General features: G+C 37.5%; 1 protein-coding gene across 1 annotated transcript; it reads left to right on the top strand.

The window, feature by feature from the left end:
- Positions 1 to 10,723: 10,723 nt before the first annotated feature.
- LOC116206434 (ethylene-responsive transcription factor CRF1-like) lies at positions 10,724 to 12,849 on the top strand. Its single transcript, XM_031539307.1, has one exon. The coding sequence runs from the start codon at positions 11,581 to 11,583 to the stop codon at positions 12,610 to 12,612; it is 1,032 nt and encodes a 343-aa protein (XP_031395167.1). The 5' UTR covers positions 10,724 to 11,580; the 3' UTR covers positions 12,613 to 12,849.
- Positions 12,850 to 27,163: the final 14,314 nt, after the last annotated feature.

Raw genomic sequence — 27,163 nt, 5'->3', positions numbered from 1 at the left:
AAACTCTTTAAATCTTAATTAGCACTTTCTGTTGCTCGGTCTGATTATTTATGGGGAGACCACGTGTGGGATAAATTAGACATGCCCTCTCCACAAAGAGATATTCAATGAAGAATAATTACAAGTTTGAGAGTGAAAAAAAAAATATTAAGACAACGAATGCTTCGAAAGTACTTAAAGTTATTTCAAGTCTCTCATTGAGAGGAGTTGTGACTCAGGGGCTGGAACATGTAAGATCACACACATTTTATAGACTTTGGAGGTTATTGTGCATATTGTTTCAACAAGACTTATTAATTATAAATTCATGAGAATTACGATTCATTAGTATTGCAATTTTGTACAAACTAATATGATTGATGAAACAAAATAGGATTGTCTCGGTTGTCCGATGGCTAGACTCCCTTGATAAAGATCCAAATTCAAGTCATCTCTGAACAAAAGAATACGCTACGACGAGCCTTGCATAACCTATATTCACGTCATATACAAAGTTTGTAGTACTTCATTTCATGATGGTTATTGGTTCCATCATTTACCTACCCACTGAGCTCTAAATCCAACTGCGGCCCCAGAATGTGGCTAACCCTAATCTAGCTACCCAGCTATAGCCCACATTTGCATGAGATCATCGGAGACTAAAGGCTTTAACTCAAAGACAAACTAAAATGACTAACATGCGTAGAAATCGATGCATTGGTATTTTTTTATTCGATAAGATCATGAAATATTCAAATAATATTATCCATTTATTTAAATGTCATATTTTCAGTATACTCTTGATGAATTTCTGTCTTTACTGAGTAAATAATGTTTATCCATTTTAAATACAATTTATCAATCATATCATGCATTTTGATCGAGATATTGTCATTTATATCTCAATATTTTTTTTTATGGAGAAAAGGGAAAAAGAGGCAGAGCTTTTATTTATCTAATCCCCAACAAAGCACACCACACCACAACACTGAAATGAAAAGGGCAGGGCGTCCTACACGTATGTAGATAACTGTTGCAATATATTCCTAATAACTTAACACGGGATACACCCGAGATGCACGAACATTCTAGATATATCGATATTTCGGGAAATCTCTTTGTGTAATATTGTTATTTATTGTATACTATCTAGTTTAGGCATCTAGACATTTTCCCATACTCTTTTGCCTTATAGACATAGCGAAGGTGTATGCTTATTATATTCTCCCCATCCAATAATGAATTAGAGCGTTCAATTCCAAAGTTTATGATAACTAATTTGAAATTCTCGTAAATCAAAAAGTATACACTCCTAATAATAGGAGTTATAATTTGGACAAATCTCAAAATTTATTTATTATAAATCGATATTAGAAAAGTTATTAGACATATTTTCTGAGGCTCTTTTAGAAGATTATGAATTCCAGAAACTGGGGGTTTGGTGGGCAATAATCGAGGCAACAATGACGGCCAGGCAGAGAAGGCAGAGCCACGTTGGGCTCGTCCGAGCAAGACAACGGGCCTGTCGCTGGACGGCACCGTTTCCCTCGACTAATTACATAAAAGTGGAGAGTAAAGTAGAGGAGGCCCCACCTCAACACCTCCCCTCTGCCCTTCCCGCCCTCCAAGACGCAATCTTCAGCTCAGTGTGGACCCCGGCCTCTTCTTTAGAGAAAACCTTAAAGGAGGAAAAAAAAAAAAATTCAAATGACTCGACGCTTATTTTTTTTAAATAAAATTTTTGATTCAAATTAATAAAAAGAATGTATTTATGGAGAATTTTATTTTTTAGTGAGTTGATCAGATTCGAACTAGATTAGTCAGGATTCGTTGGAATTTCGAATATCAAAGTGCACAAATCAATTATCACCAAAGAAATATATTCTCTATAAAGAAAGGAGTTTTTGATGCGGCGATATCACTTGGAATCCGGACAAGAGAAATATTAGGTTGAATCCGTACCAAGTTGGACTCCTTTTATCCTATATAATTGGCATTTCCTATCTATCATGTTTGCAGTCCATATGCCTCATCCGTTTATCTGAAATGTATATATATGTATATACCATATGCCCAACAAAAAAAAAGGTGAATACAGTATTTCAGCATGTTAAAATATTCTTCAAATTTGTATTATTTAGATGAATGAGAATATTACGTAATAGGACATGTTTAGCTATAGATATGTTTTTCTTTTGTTTTCTTCTTTTAGCCAATTTTTAGCGAGTGTAGAAACTACATAATCGTGAAGTCTCTCTTTGTTTTTAGGGTGTTCATGATAATGTTCCATGCTACATGATTTCCCAATTAATAGTAGCAAACCACAAAGCCTCGATCGTCAAAACTCCCCCCCGACGATTAGGATCTCGGCAAAAATCGGGAACGGAGGGTCCTCTTGTCCATGTGTAAATTTAATCCCAGCCATCTCGCTTCTAATATAGACTTCAAGAATTAAAAATTCCAAATAGACACAAAACAGAAGGAGCCTTGATCGGTACCCAAGCGCAAAAGGGCTCTTTCAAGCTTCCGAAGATTACCCGACAAACACGAATACTCATCAGTCAGTTTACGAACTGGGAGAGGATACAACCACACAAATACTCATTCAAGCTTCCAAATTTCACCGTTTATATATATATATATATATATATGATCACGTCATAAGCTACTTTTTTATATTGCCTGTTTCTACTAGCTGATGGTTCACCTAACCATCCATTTTGTTTATTTTACCTCTCCTTTTCCACTTCCTTCCCTGAGCTATATATGTATGTATATGTAAGCATGCCTCGTCATCATCGTCATCGAAAATTGAGTCACTATTGGAAGCTTATTCAAATCATTGTCAGTTCACTAAGCCAATCTTTACAACTTGACATAGTGCTGTCGATATCTCTCTTTCGCGAACATTAATGGAAAGAGCACGTTGGAAACAATAGAAAGTTGAAAGTTCTGACCCTAGAATTCAGGAAAAAATATTGCAATATATATTTTATTGCAACTCTTACAATGATGTAGGAGGGCTCCGAGTTTCACCTTGTAATCCCCTCAATCCACATGAAAAGCCTGTAAACCCATAAGACAGATCGGTCTGAGTACATAACTCGTGTAGGTGGTTTGACAGAGAGTATCTTCCAACATGGTTTCAGGTGATGCGAACTTGAGTCCTGCTCAAAGAAGTCGCGTCCTAATTTAATTAGACTACCAAACTAATCCTATTAAGTGATGTTTTATTAGTTATTAGTTACTATAAAAAGTATATATGACGGCCTTAGACCTGCAATGACTTATGTAAGTTATACAACCTTAAAAAGGATCTAAAAAGCCCTAAAACGGGTATCAGATTATGATAAAAGACACTTTGAAGAAAGAAAAATAACTTAACTGGGAATATTAACAAAGACTTAGCACCTGATCAGGAGGAGAGGTGGCAAGTTTAAAGTGACATGTGAAAACTCTCAGTTTTGCACCATGTACAATATGTTGTACTGGATGAAATGTGCGAGGGTTTACCCATAAAAAGATGTATCTTCAATTGCAATATACATACATATATATATATATATATATATATCAATTAACCTTACGCATGATTTTGAACATCTTTATATTTCCCATAGTATTAATGACTATATTAAACAAGTAAAAATTCATTTTAAATATAATAATTTTATAAGTGTTACTTTTGTTACTTTCGGACGTGTGTAAAATCTATGCTTCAAGCAAATCTTTAGGACTAGAGTTCGCCCACGTGCTGGTTTCTTTTCAATATTCTTTATCACATCATATTATTCTTCTTTCATACGTCTTTTATTTGTTTATTCTTTTGAAATCCATTTTCTGTGTCAATTAAAGAGTGCCTTTTATGAATTACCTTCAGAAATTGTAAAAGAATAAAACAAAGAAAAAGAAAGTGAAAATCTAAATCCAGTCTGTTTACTATCTAAGTTTAATTAACTGGGGGAATATTCAACCAATGCCTCAACCTTCGGAGAACCCTCTCGATCGATTGCATCATAGTGACCGTGTTCATCAACATCGAGGACAAAGAACAAATTATCATTATTGCTTGCGGATATTGATGAAATTTTCAATTTTATTTGAACTTAATTACAGAAAATAATGGTAAAGGCCCAAAGTTTTAGAGGTTGCTTGCTCCATTTGAATCGTTTTTTCACTCTAATATGACAACTTTATTATTTCTATGCGGTATCTGAGTTAGTAAAGCTTCAGAAAATGGATTTCTGAGATGATGTCTTTCGTTAGTCGTCTCTGATGCATATATAGACATACTTTGCTAAAAGTAATATTTTAGATAAAAAGAGAGGTTGATACATTAATATTCGTCCTCGACTCCGAATCGACTCTGTATCATAAGAGCTCTAATCCATGAGTGAGATTTTCCATCTCCCTTTATTTTCAATTTCTCTATAATTTATTACTCGTACATAAGTCTATTATAATCGTGAAAAATAATAATAATAATAATAATATTTGCTTGTGAAAGAGCACATACACCTCATAACAACTTCCCCAGAAAAAGCACAAGAAATATTCCGTGCATGATCTTTCCTCTTCCCTTTTCAAATGTTCTTTGTAAAGATCTCCTATAGATTGAAAATTACGCGCAATGTAATCACTACACAAAATCCCCCTAATCAAGGCAGATGCATTGGTCATAGTCCCATCTCATTGACTTGTTTATTGACCCCTGTTTCATTCTTAATTATATTTATGTATATATATATATATATATATATATTCACCCACTTGCCAGTCCAAAAAACCACAAAAAAAAACAAGAATTTCGGGTAATGAAAAGAAAAATATTAATTTGATGAACTTTGTCTTTCTTTTCGTGGCTCAAAGAGCTTCTAGGGCTTGATGCCGATTGACTTAACCTTTCATGAATTTAAGACGATTCACACACGAATTAGTGTAGTGATCATTATTAAGAAAAGAAGATAATAACAAATATAATAGAGAAATTCCCCATGATTTTAATCAGAACCCAATAAAAACGACAGTATAATTTATAGTTTTTGGTCAGACCAAGACTTCTCATGGATTTTGTCGAATCCCATGTACTTCTTCGCTTGTTCTTTTGTTTTTCCCCCAAGGCTTCTCTATAATCTCTGCTGTGTCTAGACTAAATTAATTAGAAGACAGCTAGCTATCATTTTGTCTTTGAAAACCCACATAATTAATTAATTTAAATTTATTTAATTAAGAATCAGATTCATCTCCTAATGAAATTAGCCATTGGATCATATCATTATACGTCTAGCACTCTCTGAATATAACTCTTTTTCTTGTGGTTTCCATGTCAAATTCTCTAATCTCTAGATCATATTGATGTTTGTGATTTATGTTTTCAACACTTATGTTTAATTTCAAGTCAGCGATCATTTTTTGTTAATCCGCACTGTATACATATTACAAAATGGGTATCATATAAAAAAGAAAAGATAGTCATACGTAAAATTGATCAACTTTTTCTTATTGCTTGTCACATAAACTTGAGCTGCTTAGTTGAAATGCTGTCGGATGAATTTTTTTTCTTTTCTTTTTTTTAATCTTGTCTGGGGCAAACGGTTCGATCCGAATCTATATTAAGAAAATGCTATTATTGCATTAACTATCAAAATTGATGGAAATGAGAGCAAAAATGCATACATCCATCCAAATGCGTTAAAAGGAGCTAAGTGTCGTGGGATAATACAAAGTAATCTTGGCCATATATTAAAGTCCAAAACGGCGAATGAATTTGGAGAGGGCTAATTTGTCAATTTTTGTAGCTCTCCCCACTTCGCCAAATCAATGATTAGTGATAACACAATCATTAGGCCCAACAGATCATTGACAACTAATCTCTTTATCGACATCAAAAGGTTTCAATTTTGATTTGTGTTGAGAAATTGAGTGTTAGGGTATTGATCATAAAAATTCCAAAATGGAATATTTTGGAAAATTTATTTGATGATGAGGGTATATATCGAGATATTTCTATACAAACATGCATGCATACATATGCAGTATTTTCTATTTTTTTTAGTGAGATGGAGTACCGTGAACATGCAGGGTGTACATGTGGGTTATGAAAATTGGTCCGATGAAATATGAAAGTTTCCTCGTTATGAAAGTAAAAGCACATCATTTGATATGAAGCCGATTCGTATCAATTTTTCTTTCTTTTTGCCCTTTGAAAATAAGCCAAAATTTGCAACAAATGTCCAAAATCAAAGCACGCCCGCCTGCCATCCATAATGGCCAGATACAAGGAAAAGAAGACCCGTCCTTAATGATACTAATTAAGCGCAATCATGTTCAAAACAATTCAGCCCAATTGCCATAATAAGACAATCTCTACAAATTGGACATCCAATCGAATTTAGGAAAAGACAATTCCTTCACTGTTGGCTTCGTCATGGGAAAAAGGTGTTAGAGAGCAAGTTAGCGAAGGACCCTAATGTAGTAGCATCATTGTAGGGCCTGACATTCTATCATGGTTGGTAGGTAAAAATAACAATTACGATTATTTTATTAGCCATTAGATCCCCTTACGTAAAATTTGGGCCGTACATGTATCCAATATATTTTTTTACATTACGATTCATTCCTCATAGTTTTACTATCGATATTTTCGACCACACATCTTTTCTTCGATGATCAATCTTGCCGGTGAACTAGCAGAATCTGCTCTGATATTAAACCGAATCAAAATGTACCGGTTCAATTAAGTTAAAAGAGATTTAATTACTTTAATAAAAAAAAGAAATAGTAAACAAACAACATGAGAATAGGCCCTCACAAGTTGTGGCATAACTGACACTCGATCAAGAAAATGCCAGCATAAGATGAAGACGGACATACATCTAGCATCAAATACTAAAAATTTTGAACAGAGGACTTGAAATATTGAAAATAAAAAAGTAAGCAAATGGCCGAGGAGGATGGCAATCCTTTTCAAGCAAAGCTATTTCAATTGAGGACCCATACAGCCAAGGCCTTATTACGAAATTTCGCTTCATGAAATTTTGCCAATTAATTTATTTCATGTTTCCTCATTTTTTTCAACTCCTCTATTAATTTGTTTACCCTTGATATAGAATTCTCAATGGAACTTTTACACTTTGTGAGTTCTCTTGGAATTTCGCTTCATGTGGGTGTTTTTTATTTTATTTTTAAAGTCATTTAATTGTTTTAATTTAATTAAACGGTATATTTCAGTTCGATATCATATCGAAGAGGATTCGACTCATTCACGGGTGAGACCGACCGTTAATGAGAAGGTGTGTGGTCAAAAATATGTATAGTAAAACTATGGGGTGAATTTTAATATAAAAAATCTGGAGCACATATACGACTCATACTTTACATAAAGAGATATAATGGATGAAAACAAAAATAACCATAGTAGTTGTTTTACTATCAACCGTGGTAGCATCACTCGTTGTAGTCCTATCAGCTAATGATTCCTTTTTTCGTCTTTATGTCACTCATTAAATAATGTAACTTTTTTTTTTCAATTACAAGGGAGACCTATGGACCTAGTACATTGGAATAATAAATAAGATATAATGGGGCACAGGGTGCTCGGGTAGTCGTACTGAATATCGAATATAGGATCTCTTGGTTACCAGACGAAAGGTGCGCCACTACACTATTCTTTGTCTTGATGTAACTTTTTAAAGTTGGTTATAAAGAAGGTTTCGAATCTAGTAAGGGACTAAAGAAAATAAAGGCACTTAAGTTTTCCATCGGTGAAAAAAAATTCGAGACCTCTTAATTTACCCCAAGGGTGTTTCCACCATATTAAACAAACTCCATTTGTCTAATTAAACATGTAGGGATCACCAATATTGTTTGCTTTAAGTGATTCGCACTTATTCTCCTTCAACAAGATCTCGACTTTGTGTATTATGAATGAAAAACATCCATACTAGGAAAGTTTATCCATAATGAGCTGACCAGACTTGAACTGGATTAGTCGGGATTTATTGAAATTTTGGATAATGCCAAAAGAAATAAACATATAGGGAAAAATATCAAAATATTTATAATCAAATAGACAAAGCCAATGAGCAGAAAGGAAACAACGGCGACGGCCTCATTTTGTTTGACATGTTGGTCATTTAGTACTTAATTAATACAGGTTTTGTGTTTTTATGTTTCTTCTTTCTTTTTCTGGGATGGAAGTGTGTCTTTCTTTATTTTAAACTGAACATTACCCAGCTTAATTAAGAGTGAGTACTACTGGCCATCTTCGAGGAAAAATATCTATACCTCCTAAGTGCATCTTATGTCTTGCTAGTGTTTCATGAAGCAAAGCCCCTCATTAGATTATCCTGATCATATGAATTTTGGATTTCATTCCATGATCGGGAGAGTTTTATCTTTTAGTACGTGGATCAATCCTATTCAAATTGAATTAGTCAGAACCCATTAGACTTTCGGATACCAGAAAACACAACGAAAAGAAAATTGTTTATAATGAATTATCTTTACATATGCACATGAAATAAAGAACATAAAGAAGTGAAGTATATATAATCTCTGAATGGCACAACTCTTTTGGGTTGAGCCTCAAGAATTTATTCATGTGAGTCCCCGGGGGCGAGCATTTGGACAATCTGCATTTCACTCGTCCAATAATATGGATTAATTAATGAAGTTGCTCAAGCTCATTCAGACTCAACGGGTCTGCAAAATTAATCATAACAATGATAATTAATAATAGTAACAAAACTTTATAAGATGTGCTCAAGAAAACAAACATTTCACCACATAATAAATTGTAAACTACGTTTATTCACGCAAACTTCACCCGTACTTAGCCATGAATTAGATGACAAAAGCAAAGCTGCATAATTAAAGTTAATTGGCTCAAATGGTTTGACTCCATACATCAATCTCAAGCTTTTGTAAAGGTTGAAAATCCACGATTGGAAGAGTTTAATTTATTAGTGAGCCGATCTGAGTCAAACTTGGATTAGTCGTGCATTGAATTTTCGACTATAGTGCACACCAAAATGTAATATATATATATATATATATATATATATATGAGCACCATAATTTATAAATTATTATAATAGAAAGGAAGGAAAAAAAAATCTTCCGAATTAATTACTGAGACTTGAGTTCGTACTCTCACCCTACATCAGGAACTACCATTCACGTGATAGTATTTAAAACGTCGTCCATTCGATCAGCGTGATACGACCAATTCTGACTAATCGAAATATAGTACATCATTTAATGAATAATTGTTATAATCACATTTCCCATATGTATTTATATAGTCTGAATGGCACACTACGATGAATAATCAGGGATATCCTGACATTGATAAGGAATTTGTACCTAATAGGTGATAACTCAACCAAAGAAAGTAAATAATGTGGCTCTAGTAAGACGTCACGAGAGGGGTCAGCTTCAATTTTCATGTCTGACTCCATTCGCAGTTTTAGGTCTCAAAATATTAATTCAAGTGATCCATACCAAGTGCGATGGTCAATTATCATAAAGGAAAAGAACTGTTGCTCGGGCAGAAAAAGAGACCCACTAGCACAATGTCTAAGAATAAACTGAGAAAAGGGCAAAAAAAGAAAAAAAGAATGATGAGTGTCAAGTGAACAAAAACATGTTCTTCTTTCCTTTTTTTTTTTTCACTGAATAAGTGAATAAAACATCAACTCATGAGGAATGGCGCCCAATTCGAAGTTGCCTGGTGACATTGCCACGTTCATCCGACCCGTAAACCGGCCAGGCGATAAGAGTAACAGATGGTAAAATAAAAAAAAAAAAAACAGCAGGCGATAAGATAAGAGTAACAACCGGTAAAGAAAAAAAAGAAATTAAATGCAAAATAAACAATAACAGCAGGGCCAGCTCAGCGACTGTAACGGCTTCCTGCTTGAATTTACCAAAAACGCCCTGAAGATTAACCCGCCAACATGTAGATTAAGCCTGCAATTAAGGGGCATTCAATCGTCATTTAACTCCACATTAACTGGCGAGAGAGAGAGAGAGAGAGAGAGAGAGAGAGACTGAGATTAATTTTCAGTCAAAGCAGCAAAGACTGAACCAAGGCCACCCTCTCCCTGTCACGTGACCTGACCTCTCCAACTCCGAGGACGGGGCAGGACAGCAGACAAAAATATTTAATTAATTAATTTCAAAAATAATAATTTAGAAAGGTAAAAAAAAAGAAAAAAAATAACTCGCTGAGTCAGCACCCGAGCTATTGGCTCCCCTCCCTTTGACCGGGCCATTCCGCCACGTCTCGCGATCGCAGGGCCCCTACTTTTGCGGCGCCTCATAAAATATCTCGCCGGGAGGTCAGTCCTTCCGCCGGAGCGGTCGCCGGTTTTACTTCCCCGCGCGGTTCTTTTATGGAGTTTTGACCGCTTCCGGTTAGACCCTATAAAATGTAAAGACAACCTATAAAGAGCTTCCATATGTTCTTGAAAAAAAAAAATACCATGTAATTATTATTTTTTTCTTTTTAATACCTTGCAGGACATGTTGGTATCAAGATTATTGATTCGGGCGATTAGGCTATGCGTCGATTGTGTGTGGAGAGCAAAGGGAACAATGTTTTATTGCTGAAATTAACTCGGGGAATATGCGCGTGTCCAAATTAGGCGAGGATCAAAGTGGGGTAAGGGTCCAAATAGATACTGAAATTCTCTAATGGGAGATAATTAAATGCCCACTCTAAACTGAGAAAGAGTTGAAGATTACGGCTCCTCCTCCGGGGCGGGTTGTGCTATAAAAGAGGCGTATGAGCTGATTCCCCAGCAGCATATTGTGGCGAGACTCTGCGAGTGTGACTGCTCCATTCCTTTCTCTCTCTAGAATCACCACAGTCCATTCTCTCTCTCTCTCTCTCTCTTTCCCCCCCCAGTCTCTCCATCCTTCCATTCTCAGCAGAGACAAGTGTAAGTCGCGTGCTGCTCAATCAGTGGGACAGAACGAACGGAAAAGATTTTTGCTTGACCGATCGTTCATGGTGGAGGAGAAGGGGGAAGACATGAACTTGATATTCTGAGGTTCTCTCTTTTCCGGCAAAGCTTGGAACGGAGCAGAGCAGCAGTCTCTCTCTCTCTCTCTCTCTCACTCTCCCCTTTCCTCTGCTTTTCCTTTTTCTCCATTTCCATTTTTAACTTTCTCGGAAACTCCCGGGTCTGGTCTCTCCTGTTCACACACCCGTTCTCGTCTCTGCTCTGCTTTTCCTCCCATCCCACGCACAGTCCCCCCCTTTTCTCTGCTTTCGTGTATTAGGCTTTGCTTTCCTTGAAATTGCTAGCCCTTTGTTCTTATTTTAGCCATACATGCTCTGATTTTCTCTCCCTTTCGAGCTTCATTTCCCACGCACAGAGACCTAGAGAGAAAGAGAAGAGAGAGAGAGCTTTTCTTTCTTTTTTCCGTATCTTTATTCTCCTCCCTCCCGTCCGCTTTTCTCCCACCCCCAGCTACTTCACGGCCACTCATCACTCACCCACTTCGCCATCTGATGATAACAGCGAGGATAATCTGAGATTCTTTCTTCCTGTGCCTGCCGACATCTCTCTCTGTCTGAATCATCTGCCCACAATGGAAACCAGTAACAGTGTTCTGCCCCCGGTTAAGTTCACCGAGCATTGGAGCCACACCAGGCTCGTGAGCTCTGAGCCTCTTCGAAATCCCGGGAGCTGTCCGGACCTGAAGCCCCGGACGGTGCGGATATCGTTCACCGATGCCGACGCCACCGACTCCTCGAGCGACGAGGAGTGCGGGAGTGGCTCCCTGTTTCCCCGGAGGAGGGTGAAGAAATTCGTACACGAGATTACTGTCGACTCGTGCGCGAAGAGGAGCGACGTCGTTTCACCGAGCAGGTCGAAGAGAAAGTCAAAGAGCGGGCTTTCGGCGGGCCGGCGGGACCTGAAGTCGCCGCCTGGGAGGAAGTTCCGAGGGGTCCGCCAGCGGCCTTGGGGGAAATGGGCGGCCGAGATCAGAGACCCGATGAGGCGTGTACGGCTGTGGCTGGGCACTTACGATACGGCGGAGGAGGCCGCGATCGTGTACGACAACGCTGCCATCCAGCTCCGCGGGCCCGATGCGCTCACCAACTTCTCCAGCCCCCCGACGCCGGTCAAGCCCTTGCCGGAGAAGAAGGCTCCTGCCGAGGCCGCATCCACCAGCTCTGGGTACAACTCTGGCGACGAGTCCCAGGCGGCCCGCTCCCCGACCTCCGTACTCCGGTGCCAGCTGTCACCTCCGGGCAGCAACGAGGAGGCGGAGTCTCAGAGCGCCGCCCCGAGCTTCCATTCCGGCGAGAACCTCGTGCCAGAAGAGGCATCGTGCTCTGTGTCGGAGAACTTCTCGGAATTCTCGGACTACTCGCCGTTCGACTCGCTGTTGGCCGGCGACATGTTCGATTTCCAGAGCTCGGTGCCTGGTCTGTTCGACGACGACCCGGGCTTCGGGGAGAGTGTACTGAAGCAGGAGTACTACGCGGATCTGTTCGTCAATCCGGGGGAGGATCTCGGGTTCGGATCCGGATTCGGGTCCTCCACGTGGAACCTCGACGACCATTTTCAGGATATCGGGGACATATTCGGGTCGGATCCTCTCGTAACGGTGTGACAATGAGGGTCCCCCACTCTTTTTTTTTTTTTTTTCGGCCCTATGCCGGTTTTTTCGGCAAAGTTTTGTATCGGGAAGAAACATAGTATCGGCGGTGTTTCTGTTAACTTATTATTATTTTTTTCGTTCATAGATATTATGATATATGAATGTATTAATTAATGGCAATATATATATATATATATATATATGAGAGACCCTCGCCGTCAAGTTAACGGTGACGGCCGAGTTTGGCTACATGTTGTGTGTCGTTCTCTCTCTGGTGTATTTGGTCAAGTTATTTTTTTGCTCAATGTTGTGAGAGGCACCGTACGGTCATGTTAAATTCTTGCCCATGTGCTCCAGTCCCCGACTGAAAATCTTAAAAGAAATGAAATTTCGTTTTTTAAATTCTTCCTAAGCGTTGCATCCTAAATGAAATGTTAAATTCTTTTGGGATAAATACAAAGCTTGAGTTTCGCACCTGAAATTTGGCGTATGGTTACATTGATTTGACAGTTTTAGCAGAACGAAGCTTAGTGCTTAGATTGAACTTGCGAAATGTGGTATATTTATAGGTGAAATTGATATATAAGGAAACAAATGTCCAAAAAGGAATGCGGTGGGGTTATGATGAGAAAAATCAACATCATCTGAGGATGAAAATGACATGAAAGTTGTATGTGGTTGGACCTCCAAAATAGCCAAAAGATATTTATTTTTGGAATAATAGGAAAATGGATAAAAGGAACATGAGAGATAAGAATTTGGCCAGACGGTGTCCAGGGGAAATGAGACCGAACGGGAAAGGTAAGGGTGGACGTGGAAGCCACGGGGATATGGTTAGGACCGTTGGTTGGGTTTCTGCCACAGGGGTCCACAAATCTTTGTTCCTTGTTTTTTTCAGCTCTTGAAATATGATATCAAAAATTTAATAGTTCTCGATAAAATTAATTTAAATTTGATCAGTCCATTAAGCGATGAAACTCTTTCTGTGTGAACTTTTTTCTTTCACAATACTTGAATTCGAGATTTTATTTAAGAGAATAAACGTTGTAATTATTTGAACCAAGTCATATTGATGTTTATTGCTTGTTTTGGTTGAAAAATTCCTAGGATAAGCGAAACCAACAAAATTAACTTTTATAAATGATAAGTCATATTGGTCTCCTTTTCACATAAATGATAAAGAACCGATTAAAATTAATTTTTCTTTTATAAGATTCATTGTCTACTCTTAATGTGCTTTATAAATTCAGTTCCTTAATTTGCTACAATTATGTTTGATATTCTTTCAAACAATGTGGAGAGTTAATATTATCGATAAATTTATCATAAAAAATGCATTCATCGGCTCTCCAAAGATATAACTTGCTTCATCGAAATAGAAGAAGCTTTTTTTTCATAACTCATGCATGCATCTTGCAATATGAAAATTTCATCCAATCCAAAAGGTTCTAGGCAAGAGTATTGCGTGTGCACTGCACCCCTTTCTCTTAAATCGACAATATTTTTTTTAATCTAAGCAACAACCATATCATAACTAGGTATTTTACATTGAGAGAACAAAATTATTTGTAACGATTTTTATTTTTCCTGAAATAATAGTAATGGGAAATCATAACCTTATCTTTGAATTCCAAATGGAAGGAATGAATATATACGTGCGGTGCTGGGGGGAGTTATGATGGAGCGAGTGGGGGGAGATATTTCCGAGAGGGCCCTGACTGAAATTGGATAAGCCCAGGCAATTGAGATTGTAGCAGCTATAGCTTGCTCCCACGTCTTCGCATGCACTTTGTTCAAATTTCTAAATTCTTTTTTTTTTTTGGTGAATTAAGTAATATTTACTCTTTTTTTTTTCCTTCTAGGAGAATTCATGAACCTAATGAGAACAAAGCGCGAGTATAAAGAGCATAAAAATTCTCAATATATAGACGATTAATCATGGAATAAAAACCTCAACTTTCTAAATGGAAATTAGTATTAAGGCATGGATTGAAACTCCTTTATTTTTTGTAATATCCATTTTTATTGATAAATTTTGTGATAAGCTCGATATTCATTCCCTCATTGAACTCTGTATTCAAAACGAGGGTTAGAGAGAGTGGCCATAATGGTTGGTGCAAATCTAAAAACTTGAAACACACTTCTTCCCGCTTTCCATCAACTAATGCCTAAAAGATATCCAAGCACCTAAAGACAATCCGTACTGGTTCAAGTTCTCGTAGCTGATGTTCGAAAAGGGTTAGTGTCAATCATTAGACTGAGGATATTCGTGATCTCACAAAAAAAATATATATTCAAGCACAACTTCCTAAACTTTCGATCGAGATGCTAGAGGTCGCAGTTTAGATTCTCATGTGAAGCTCTATCCGTACCCATTTATTAATTATTAAAATTTCTATTTCATTATATTATAAACTCATGATCCTCTTTTAATTTATAACTGGAATAAAAAAAACAATTTTCTCGTGTAGTCACCGTACTTCTATGTTTTACATAGATGATTTCTTAGTTTTTTATTTGATTAATGTTATAATGCAGTTTAAAATATGTTGCCGCCGTCAGAATAATTTTCAGGCTCCGCTCGTGCTCGGGAGACTTAAGCAAGGGCTACGCATGTTAGTGTTAAAACGCATGATCATTTGAGTATCAAAGTAGACAAGAAATTGGTAAGTGATCAAAGTTGAGAAAGTAGATTGTAAATTCAATGGGTTTACATGTTCGATAATTACATTGTGTAATTCACGTATTTAGTCTAAATAGACGGAATTGAAGTTTTAATATATATATATATATATGTATATGTATGTATATATCTAAATAGTCAATTGTGTTTGATGGAAGATTATATGTGGCGTTGCATTGAAGGGGCACATGCGGTTATTTGTGCCAATGGTCATTTGACCAATGCATCGCATTAGTTATCGTTAATGCGTGACTGAAAGTAAAATTATTGGGACGGTTTCTCTCTTATATGGAGAATGGTGAGAGCAGGTGTTAGAAATAATCCCACATGAAAAAAATTGAGAGAAAATCCATAAGTTTATAAGAGATATTGGTATAGCAACCTATTGACTTAAGTTTTTAAGTTACAGATGGACCTGAGCTCGAAAGTAAGCATGTGAATTTTTTCCTAACAAGTGGTATCAGAGCCCAAAGTAACGATCTTGGGGAAGCTCACACCACAACAGGCCCGAGTATGAAACTCGTAGCTAGTGAAGGTCCTAACAATTGGTATTCAAGTTCGAAAGTGGAAGCCCGGCTCGAAGTTAGTTGTGTCTAGTATGTTGCTTGTCGTCGTATCACGAGGATTACGACGAAGTCTTCCACATAGTCGAGAAGGGGGAGAATTGTTGGGATGGTTTTTCCCATATATGAAGAATGGTGAGAGCGGGTGTTGGAGTTAATCTCACATGAAAAAGTCGAGAGGAAATCCGTAAGTTTATAAAAGACAATGGTATAGCAATCAATTGGCTTAAACTTTTGAGTTGCGGATAGAACTGAGTAGGCCTGTGAATTTTTCATAATAAAAATTAATTAATTAATTAATTAAAAAATTTTCTTCTTGAGACAAGATCCAAACAAAAAGACACGTCTTTTTTCCCGATAGTGCCCATTAAAAACAAATAAATAGAGATTCTGGTGCCCAAAGTCAATTGATCAACTAATTAACAAAAAATTCAGAATTTGAGTAAGAAAATTAGGGTGTTCTACGAGTTTATTAATCGTAGAACACATAAAGATTTCGATGAATTCTCAAAGAAACTCGTCAGAAACCTAAAAAAAACTTCGTATGGGGGCGAATGAGTTTTTTCGGAAAGCATTGACCCGTGTCTCAAAGTAATTGTTGATCGAAAATCGTGTTTGTCATTTTCTTCGACTCCGATTTCGTGATCAACATAGTCTTACTCGACCATCTCCGAAATTCGTCTTCCCTGACCTCGAGTTTCATTTTGCCTTCGTCTCCAAACTACATGTCCCAAGGTACAAAATCCCCAACAATCAAATCATTGACATTATGTATGGAAAGATAGAAGACGCGTGGTGCAGAGATCAGAGGGATTTGTCAAAATGAGAGGCTGCAGAGCTTAGGAGGGACCCTCTGCTCATGTGTTTGTCTGTTGGGGAAATATGGCAAAGAAATCCGACTTAATTCGCAATCACAATCCCCTGCCCTCAATTGAGAATGTGTCAGCCTTTTCTCTTGCACCAAACATACCCTGAGCCCTTTGTTGATAAGTATTACACAACCACTCAATTAGAATATTTAAAAGTGAAAAATCGACTACGTAATGTATTTATAGATTTTCACTTATAAATATCGGTTATTACTCATTTAAAATAAATAAGCAATACTCAACCAATATTTTTAATTGAATATTATAAGTGAACATCACCTTACCCATTCATAATGGTAGATTTTTTACCCACATTCTGGTTATCCGTTACAATAATCTGTAATTCATTACATCACCCATTTGTTTCGTATAATTTGCAAAGTAATAGTGGGTTAAATTTTTGAAGATGTCCATGGATATCAGATTAATCAAGGGGAGTGCATACATCTTGATATCCCCTCTAGGTTCAGATATTTTGTCACTCTTATTACATATACTAGGCTAGGCTAATGCTGCAGGCAATACACCGCCTTGCTAATAATAGAATTATCAAGAAGAGAAGGCAAAAAACTTGGTTAGGCATTTTTTGCTCGTCGTGAAAGGGAAAGCCAGTTATATCTTCGCTATACATGTGTTCGCAGTCGATATCGGTTGCATGGTTCAATTGGTCGAACCGTTCGACCGCCCAGTCCAATGTAGAGTCCCAAAAGTTTGTGGATACAATCACTCCACCGTCATGAATTAATTCGAATTACGGGGAGTCTTAGCTAGGGAAGGGAAGGGAATGAGGTACAACGTTTTGATCATACATAGGAGAAATAATATATATTCATATTGGAGTGGTCCCATCCCAAAGTAGTGAGCTGGAGAAGGCTGACCCTCTCCGGTCAGCCTGGAGAGCAGCAGCGGTCAGCTAGCTCCTTACGGTGGCGGAACTATTGCCCGTCTGCCGTTTTCTCTCGATTGGTGGCGAAGCAAACGATAGAACAAACCGGGCCTACCCGACCCGACTTAGCCCACTCTTCACCGATCTTGCTGTTTGTTCCCTCTCCACACCTCAGGTGGCGGCTTTCTCTATCTGCAGCTTTTCGCCTCACTTGTGATGATATCGCCACCCCCCACGTCAAAAGGTTGTAGCTCTAGATTGATCGATCGAACCGGCGCTTGCAAAAATTTGACCTTTTATGGCTTGCCTTTTTTTGTCAAATTTCTGTTGGTCTCGGCTCTCCTATGATACTTGTTGGTTTGTACCGATCAGGTATTCGAATAATTTAATTTGATTGTCTTGGATGCTAATCGCTAGTCTGAACCGATCAAATTAGTCCGGTTGCATGTTTTGACTATCTGGGGATTGAGGTTGTTCAGGAATTGGTTTGGTTGATTAGATCTAGAATTTTGACATGTTAAGGGATCCTGCATCGAGTACCGATTCAAAACCCTTCTTGGCTCTACTCCTTTGTTTCCACACAGTTGCAACTTTATATGGATTGCACTTAACTCCGCTTCTCAGCATTGACTGTGTCAATATACAAATTAGTTCCAAGAGGTCGGAAACATATGTATATCAACTGGAAGGATTTCTACAACTGTATTTGTGCTCACTTTTGTGCTTTTGTCACATTATTTTTCCTTTACAATAATCTCTGTGATCTGCTGTATTTTTCTATTATTATAATATTCTTTTGAACATTTTACATTGTTCTCGTTTTTGTTATCAATGAACAATTATTGATTTATAAGGAAAAAGAAAAGAAAAAAACAGAGAGAGCTGGAGAACGCAGAGGCCGCCTGACTTCTTGTGCTCATATAATTGCCCGCACGGCGCCTGCCCTATGCACAGAAATATAAGCAGCTGGATCCCTCGTCGGCCTTCTAAAATTACAAATTAATAATTTCTTCAATTTTTCAAGCCACCATTTCGTGGCAGTACTTATAAAATTGCACGACAAAATGAAATCGAGCGCGGTAGTACTTGCTCTGCATTTAAACCATGAAAGGTCCTGATTTCAATTTGACTCTTATGGATAGAACTTTTCATACCATTACTTTTCATAATATTATCCTCTTCTCGATTCATAGACTTTCCTCGTAACCCCGATAATAAAGACAATACGATAGTAGACCATGGTTTTCGTTTACTGTCATGAACTATTGCTATACGGGAGGTGTACATAATATCTTCTATATTAATCAGTACTATGCTATGTAGTCTTATTATCTTGTCCATGTTTTCGAATACAACAATCTTCCTTAAGCAAGAAACTCGAGGCTCGATAATTGTCGTCGGTTCATGGCAGAAAAAAGGGTAAGTCTTGAAAGAGATGCAAATGACATAATGGTTCTGGTACAGCAAAGACAGTAATAATCAATTAAGGCTAGCATGCTAATAGTAGTAATATCTAATCAAGAGGTCCCCGCAATAGTATCTACGGGGACCGTGGGAAGATCTAGCTAATAGGAGTTGTCCCTTTCTCTTAGATCTCTTGCCTTGTTGATCCGGGGGGGGGGGGGGGGGGGGGGGGGGGGGGGGGGGGGGGGTAACCTGGGGCCGGCTTCTTCTTCTCATAAAAGGCTCTCTTTGCTCTGCACGCCACAGTAAAAGAGAGAGAGCATAAGAAAGGGGCCGGTCAGAACTGGCATCCATCCCTTTTCTTTTTCGCGGCCTAATAAAAGAAGCGATCGGAAGTCGGGGTTAAGTATATCGTCTTTCGTGTGTCGACTTGTGATGCCACGTAGTTCAAAATTTAAGTTGTAAGATACGGTATTGGTCGATCTCGACGCCAGGTACGCATGCATAATCGGTCGAAACTTCTTCGAAAACTGGGATATGTCCTTTGCTCTGCAGTGATTGATTTTGTTATGTCCCAGTACTATTTTGTTTAACATGCAGGGACAAGAAGGGAAGTCATTTTCTGTTCTGCCATTCATTCAGAATTTTGGTCCCCCTCCCTCCTCACTCTGATGTGCTGTGCAGTGGATGTTCAAGCAGCTTCTCTGATCAAAAATCGAATTAAATCACAAAATGTACGTAAATAAGGACAACGTCTAATATGCATGCTCTATAATCACCATTATCCATGTGATTACGCATTAGTTAAATAAGCCTTCGATATTGGTGGGTTATTATCGTAAGAAACAGCGAGTGAATACATGAATATACCTTCTCATCCGATACATATACGTTGATCTGAAGTCCTGTAATTTGTCCAGATGAAAGTTCTAATTTTCTCGGCAAAAAATAATCCAATTTTAGTAAAGATTGATAGTATGGTTTTTTTTTTTTTTGTGGGCACCATATGTCCATAAGCCCAATTGCAACCCCGATTAATCTAGTTCAAGCCGAAGTCAGTCTACTAAGGGATAAAACTATTCCGACGTAGATTTTATACATTCATGAAAACTCGAACTCGAGACCCTAATTAATGGAACAAACCACTCAAGACAATCGTGTTAGTTATAGTTTGATTTTACAGTCTAATTCATTCCATTTTTACTATTTGAGTATTTTTTTGCCAATTTTTTTTAAGGCCAAAATATTATTTTGAGTTAGCCAAAATATATATTTTTTCTAATGAGACCAAATATCATTTTGAGTTAGCCGAAATGTGTTTTTTTTTTTTTATAAGACCAAAATATTTTTTGAATTAGCCTGTTATAAAATCGCAGGCATTAGCAGGACGTCACGGATCGGTTTCATCCCATGCGACCAGAAGAAAAGGCAAAATAACGTTTTCCTTGCCAGAAGAATCCATCTTTGCCTAATGAACCAAACAGAGGATCTTTCCTTCTCCGTTATTCTTTGTCCCTGGGAGGACGTACCTGGACAATCCCAGCCGTACACATCGCATCGTTCTTCTGTTCTAACGGCTTGGGCCATCATCTCTTCTCTGGACCCCACATGTGGTCCCACACTGGGGTTTGCGTACTGTGGCCCCCACAGTCAGCACGGCCAATCAGGACCCTCTCTCCCCTTCCGGGTGCGTTCATCATAGGCCCTCCGTTTCCGATAAGAAGCGTTTGGAGTGGTACTGTCCATTTTTCCCGCGCTGAGCAAGTTGGTTATGGGGATCCATAACGGCAACCGGACCCACCTTGATCACCGTTTAGCTGCTATGTGACCTCTTCTCTCCATTAATCCCATGGCCCAAAGTGCATATGATGGATCCTTGACATTTAATCGATCCTAACTTGATCTATGCACTTTTAGGATTCGGATTCGGATTGAACTCGTGAGATTGAACTCGTGTTTTCCTCTTATGAGTTGAGGTTGCTTACCACTTTGCCAACGATTTGTTGGTACTTATAAGTATTTTAATTGGTTGTTAGTTATCCATTATGGATGAGTGCCGCTCATTAAATATTTAGTATGCACGGAGTGGCATATATGAATGTGTGTGTGTATTATTAGGTGCAGACTGAAAATGGAAAGGAGGGATATTCTTTTTATATGTCCAATATTTGGTGCAAGTAAAGGCGTGGAGGTGTGGGAGTGTTGTGGTGGAGAAGTGGCAGATAGCATAGCAGAGAGGGTCACGTGAAAATAAAATGTCTGTGTAATTTCGGAGTGGGGATTTTAATCATATACATAAAATATTTTGCACAAAAAACTTTGCTTGCTATTTAATATATGGTCTCCATATTTTTCAGGTCTGCTGCCTGTTGGGGGGATGTCTTAACGTGTCAAGTCATGGACGCGTCGTCTCAGCAGCTTGCGTGGCCTCTCCTGATCGATCTTTAAAAGGAACATTCCCAGTTTCTCTTGGGGGGGGGGGGGGGGGAAGCGCGTATAGTATAGTAGCGTTAACGACACTTGAAATAGAGATGTTATGAGGCCCCATTTGGTTGATGTAAAATGAAGGAATTGGAATCAGAATCATTCCAGGAATTTGATTTGGAGGAATCGGTAGCTGATTTCCTTTTACATGGGAATCAACTCTCTCGTAATGGAGAATCATTCAATTTTTGGGTTCTCCGGGAATAAAGAGGAAATCAAAAATTATTTTATTTTTATTTTTTAATCTAATTTTGAATTGAAATTTAATTAAAAATGAAAATAAAATCTCGTAAATAGTCAGTGAACAACAACTCGATGAAAATATCCGATCAACAAATGCAATCAACAAACATAATCAACAAATTAATTGTTAGGAGTATCTCATCGGTCAACAACTCAACAAACACATTCAACAAATGCAAGATATGTTATATGAATAATTAATGAGCCGCATGGTTACTTGTTAATTGTTCACTTAAATATTATGAACTTGGTTCCGTTTTCATAGGTAATGAACCAAATATAAGCAATTAAAATTCAATCGCGGTTCCTTATTAAACCAGACAAAGATGAAAATTTGTCATTCCATTATCAATAAACGCGCCTTGAATTCGATTATCATCAATGAGATTTCGCCCGGTAGATGTCAAAGATTTCTCGATATTTGGCGAAAATTTTCAAATTGTGTCGCCGATACTCGACGTATTATATTATAGCGAGTCGATCTACCAGCATCATCGCTAGCTGGACGCTAGTTAGCTGAGAAAATTCGAGTGATGAATGACCGAAGTCTGAACATTAGAGTAATCTTCAAAGATCATATTTTAGCTTTTTCACCCAAAAAGGATCATATATTTGCCGACGCTAAACTTGCTCGGAGCCGACTATGAGTTCAGTTCAATCGATCGACCGGCTGTAGAAATTTTTCTAAGACTAGCATCCACCCAAGCATTAGTGTGCCGTGGTTACGAAGTACTTTCTCTTGGTTTCACGCTATAGCTAAATTCACCCATCAGCAACATGTAATTTACCTATTGAGACGTCCGTTTTTTTTCTTAATAAAATCCAAATATTCTTAACTTATTAATTAAGACTAATTAAACCTTTTGAAACATATAAATAATATACTTATGCTACGCATTGGAGTTAGTTGCCGCGCAAAAATGCCATTCTACAGTTGCCCTAGTTCATGTAGTGTGGGTAAACATGTCGACTGTATAGGGGACAAGAAATTTCATGCCGCCTACCGACAGCAAGTCGATAGATTTATTCTTTTTTCGGCCTTTTCTTTTTAATGCTCATATAATTTTTCTGAATATTATTATTGATGTTCATTATCATGTGTGATGGGATATGAAAAATAGAGCATGGGCTATATTGGTCTAGTGGTATCTCATGATTTGGGTTTAGCTATTTAATATGGGCCCCCACTAAGGCACACGCACCGCTTGTGATCGTATTTTTGAAAAAGATAAAGGTACATGCATGTACGACAAGAGACTCTTATTCTATATAATTAGGTGATACTTGCGCCTATTAATTCTTTTATAATTAAGTATAAATAATCAATACATATGATGCGAATAAATAAAAATAAAAAATCTAATAAATACTAACTTTAATGTTATAAAAATGCAAACAACGTGTCTCCATATATATATATATATATATATATATATATATATATATAGTAAATTTACCTTAAAGTAGATTACCAAAAAGAAAAAAAAGTATACCTTAAAGTGAAGGTGTATAATCCTACTGAAAATAAAGTTTCCTAATGCGAAAAAAGTTTTACTATTTAAAAAACTAAATGTGTGTAAAAACACTAAAGTTAATAGAAGCGGTATATATAAAAGAATGAATTTCCAAATCTATCATTTATAGAATTTTTAGTGCATTGAATTTGAAAAAGTATCTCGTGTCTCAATGAATTTTCTAAATATTTGAAAAGATTTGTAATTTTTCAAAAAAATTTCATAATTATATATGAATTTTTATACATAATATAGACATATCCAAAATTCGTTGAATATTATATATCAAACAAAATATAGTAAAATTTTCATGTAATCAGAAATTGAAAGGCAAATATGTAAATTTTCCCATTAGCAATTGAATTCTTCAAGCACTCCAAAAAGCGATTGGGCTTTGTTTGGTTCTTGTATTGGAATCTAATTCCACTATTAGCCGCTAGGGACAAGATAGGTAAAAGTAATGTGAGAATTTATTATTAAAAAATTAATTGCAATAATAGTTAAGAAAAAAGTAGAAGTGAGAATTTATTATTAAATTGAAGAGAAACACAAAAATGTACGTATATATGGATGTAAAAGTAAATGGAGGAATTTTTTATTAAAAAGTTAGTTGTAAAAATGGTTATGAAAAAGTATGTGTGAGAATTTATTATTAAATGAAAGAAAAATATAAAAAAAATAATGATTGTGTTGTTGAGTTGAGGGAAGAATGAAATGGAGTGGAGTGAAGTATGATTTATATTCGAAAACGAAACGACACTTAACCATAAGCTGAGGATTTTCAAAAAATGATATACAATAAGTGTTTATCGATTTTTATATATTATCCTAGATAATCTTTCTTCTACCTTTTTTGTGCTTTTTTTTTTTTGTTTTTTTCCGGAAACCCGGCGCAACAATATGTCACCATTTTCGGCCGGTTAGCTATATTTCTCACTAGGTGTTGTGTGATAGTGTGCATGCCAATGTTGGTCAGTCTCTTCCAGAGATGGAATTTCGGCTTTGACGAGCAAAATATATATATATATATATGCGGATGTGTATGTATTCTACAGCGAAAGCCTTTGGGGTTTACTTAGGCCCATGGAAAGAAAGTGAAGAGTTCGACGCCCACCAAGCCGAGAATAGGCCGATCCATAAAAAAAGCCCAATTATGAAATATCAGTGGTAGATTATAGGCAGTGGGCTTCCCTTTTGAGACGTGCGGGTGGGCCCAAAATACTCATCTTGCCATTTGGTGTGTAATGGTCTAATGGGTCCGATTCTTTCTTCATGACTATCAGTCTCAAGTCATGGCTTTTGGATAGCTGTGCGATCGAAATGATTGTATCACCATATACTTTCATGTTTCTACCAATGGGTTATAGGAGCTAACTAAGAGTCATAAGAATTAAAATAATATATATGTTGTTTTTTGAGAGCATAAATTTATGGCAGGGTTCAGGTACCACCTGTTATTTTTCGGTGAGGAAAAACCTACATTTTAGGTCGGATGAGTTCGAAATCTTCAGCTTTCAGTTTTTCGAAGGTTTTTTTTTTTTTTTTTATTTTGGCACCACTAAAAACAAAAAAATTTATATTCCTAAAAAGAATATTATTTGAAAAATTATATTGCTCTTACTTAAAGTATACCCGTGCAAGTACACGGGCTATTAGTTAGTTCGTTATAAAATAATTCATCATTCAACACATATAACAACTATCACAATGTTAGAAAATTTGGATTTGAACAAATAATTAATCTCATTTTAATATCACGACTATCGCTATTAGATTCTTTCTAATTATTATTATTATTATTATTATTATTATTTTAAAGGAAGGCAAGGAAGCCTTCCGAGAACATCAGTGCACCGCTGTTTTTGCTGGAAAACTGTAGGAGGTTGAAATCCGCAGGTTTGACCGCTCCCTCCCCCCCTCTCTCTCACTCTCTCTTTCCTTCTTCTTCTTTCCACCGCTGGTCTGAAACCTGAATTCAGAACTGAGTGAAACCCTAAAACCCAGGAGATAACCGATGAGCGAAGCCGGAGCGAAGCCCGTGTGCGCTCAGGAGGCTCTCGATCTTCTCAACTGCGTCGCTCAAACGCCTTACGATCAGGAGAAATGCGTCCGCCTCCTCCAGTCCCTCCGCGACTGCGTGCTCAACAAGGTACTCAAATTTACCACTGAATCTCTCATTCCTCCATCCCTCCTGTTTCCCGATTAGCTTCCTGAGATTGCTGCTCTGCTCCTCCCATCGGTATGATTCAAATTCGTGATTCTCTCTATGTTTTGCCATTGTCTGGGATTTGAGCTGAACGAGTGACTTGGGGAATTAGCTCCAATATTGCAGTGACTGACATGACCTACGTTATTATTAGATGCCGCTTTGCGCCAACTTGTTAGCTTTTTTCGGTCTCGATTAGTTGCATTTTGCTGATCCGACTGTTTTCTTCTAAGAAGATCCATCGTAGATTGCGGTGTCGAAGCAAGTTCTGAATTTTTCTCGAAAGGGAAATGAACAAAAGAAAGAGGAATGATCATATGATTCATATCCATATCTAACATAGATAGTAGGATCAAGCAAGACCATCTTGGGTTTTGAAAAGTGTCCCTTCCAATTTGTAAACTAACACGAGTTTGATTAGTCATGGGTGTAGATAATGTTTATTGGGAATCTGGGATCGCATCATGCAAGAGTTGTTTGCTGCTCAAAAACTGAGGTATCGATGTTATGCTCAGTTGATGCATGTGTCAAATAAAGGGTCATAGTGGAGCTCGGTTGATGTTAATACAATGAAGCTCATTGCTCGGTCTAATGTGTAATGCCTGTTTCACAAAGTTCTGTTCCTCTGTTTCTTGATCAGAAACCTCCCCTTTAATTCGTCCTGAAACCGCATCCAAAGACTAGTAGTTACAACTTGTGCGTGGTGATACCATTGAGCCTGTCAAAATCCTATTTGTACTAATAGTTTAACTCACTAGTTTACCATCTTTGAGCTTTAACTTTCTCTTATTCCTTTGCTTTGATCTGCTTGCTTACATTTTTGACGTTCATTCGGGTTTTTTCTTGACAGAAAGTGAAGAAGTTTACAATAGCTGAACAGGACCAGCCAGCAGCAAGCTCTAGTGGGAAGAAAGCTTAGTTTATACTCTCTTCAAATTGCGCCAATTTTTCAGTCTGTTCCACTGACTGAGGGAAAGAAATTCCGTATGTTTCTTTTTCCATTGAGGATGACAGATTCCAGTGGATAAAAACCGTGTAACTGATCCTATGAGTCTTCATACACATTGAGTTATCTACAGAGGATTCGGTTCTCTTGATTCAATGCAGAATCTTCATTTCTTTTTTATTAGATAATCTCCTCGACTCTTCGCCGTTATAATTCATTAAGTTTCCAAATCGCCGGGGAAACTGGTTTAGGTGAATGAGTAGCTTTGAGGTTTCTCATGGACCACTTGGCGGTTTCTCCTGAATTGCTGTATGGTGCCTTCCCTACCATCTTAAGATATTTATACATATTAGATTGCCTTTCAATTCTCGTGTTACACTTCTTTGTCAGTTTAGGTGAAATCTAAAGCAGCAGGTAATTCGATGACTTTGAACATTCTGAATCTTTTTGCTTCTTCCATCTAGTTAGATGTGGATTCAGTTCCTTGGCATTTCGTATGGAACAACAAGTGGTTTGCTAGCAGGGTCAGATTGAATCCCGCCCTGACAGCCACTGGAGATCCTCCCGGCGGCGATTCTTAATATTGCCAGCAAGTGGGCTTAATAGTCGAGTAGGTTTGTGCTACCATGAGTATAGAGTTTTGCCTGGGATGGGTTCAAAACACCGAACCATCTGTCTATCTGACGAAAGACTATTGACCAATCGAGATTGGGATCGAAACCAAAGGCTTTCGAGTGCAAGAAAGTAAAGAAGAACGCAAGAGCA

This window comes from Punica granatum, chromosome 4 (assembly GCF_007655135.1).
Source record: "Punica granatum isolate Tunisia-2019 chromosome 4, ASM765513v2, whole genome shotgun sequence".
NCBI lineage: Eukaryota > Viridiplantae > Streptophyta > Magnoliopsida > Myrtales > Lythraceae > Punica > Punica granatum.
Note: the sequence above shows the minus strand (reverse complement) of the source record. Positions and strands in the feature narration are given on the sequence as shown.

Bases quoted from the DNA above. Each gene is read 5' to 3' on its own strand.
- LOC116206434 (XM_031539307.1), top strand. From the start codon at position 11,581: ATGGAAACCAGTAACAGTGTTCTGCCCCCGGTTAAGTTCACCGAGCAT.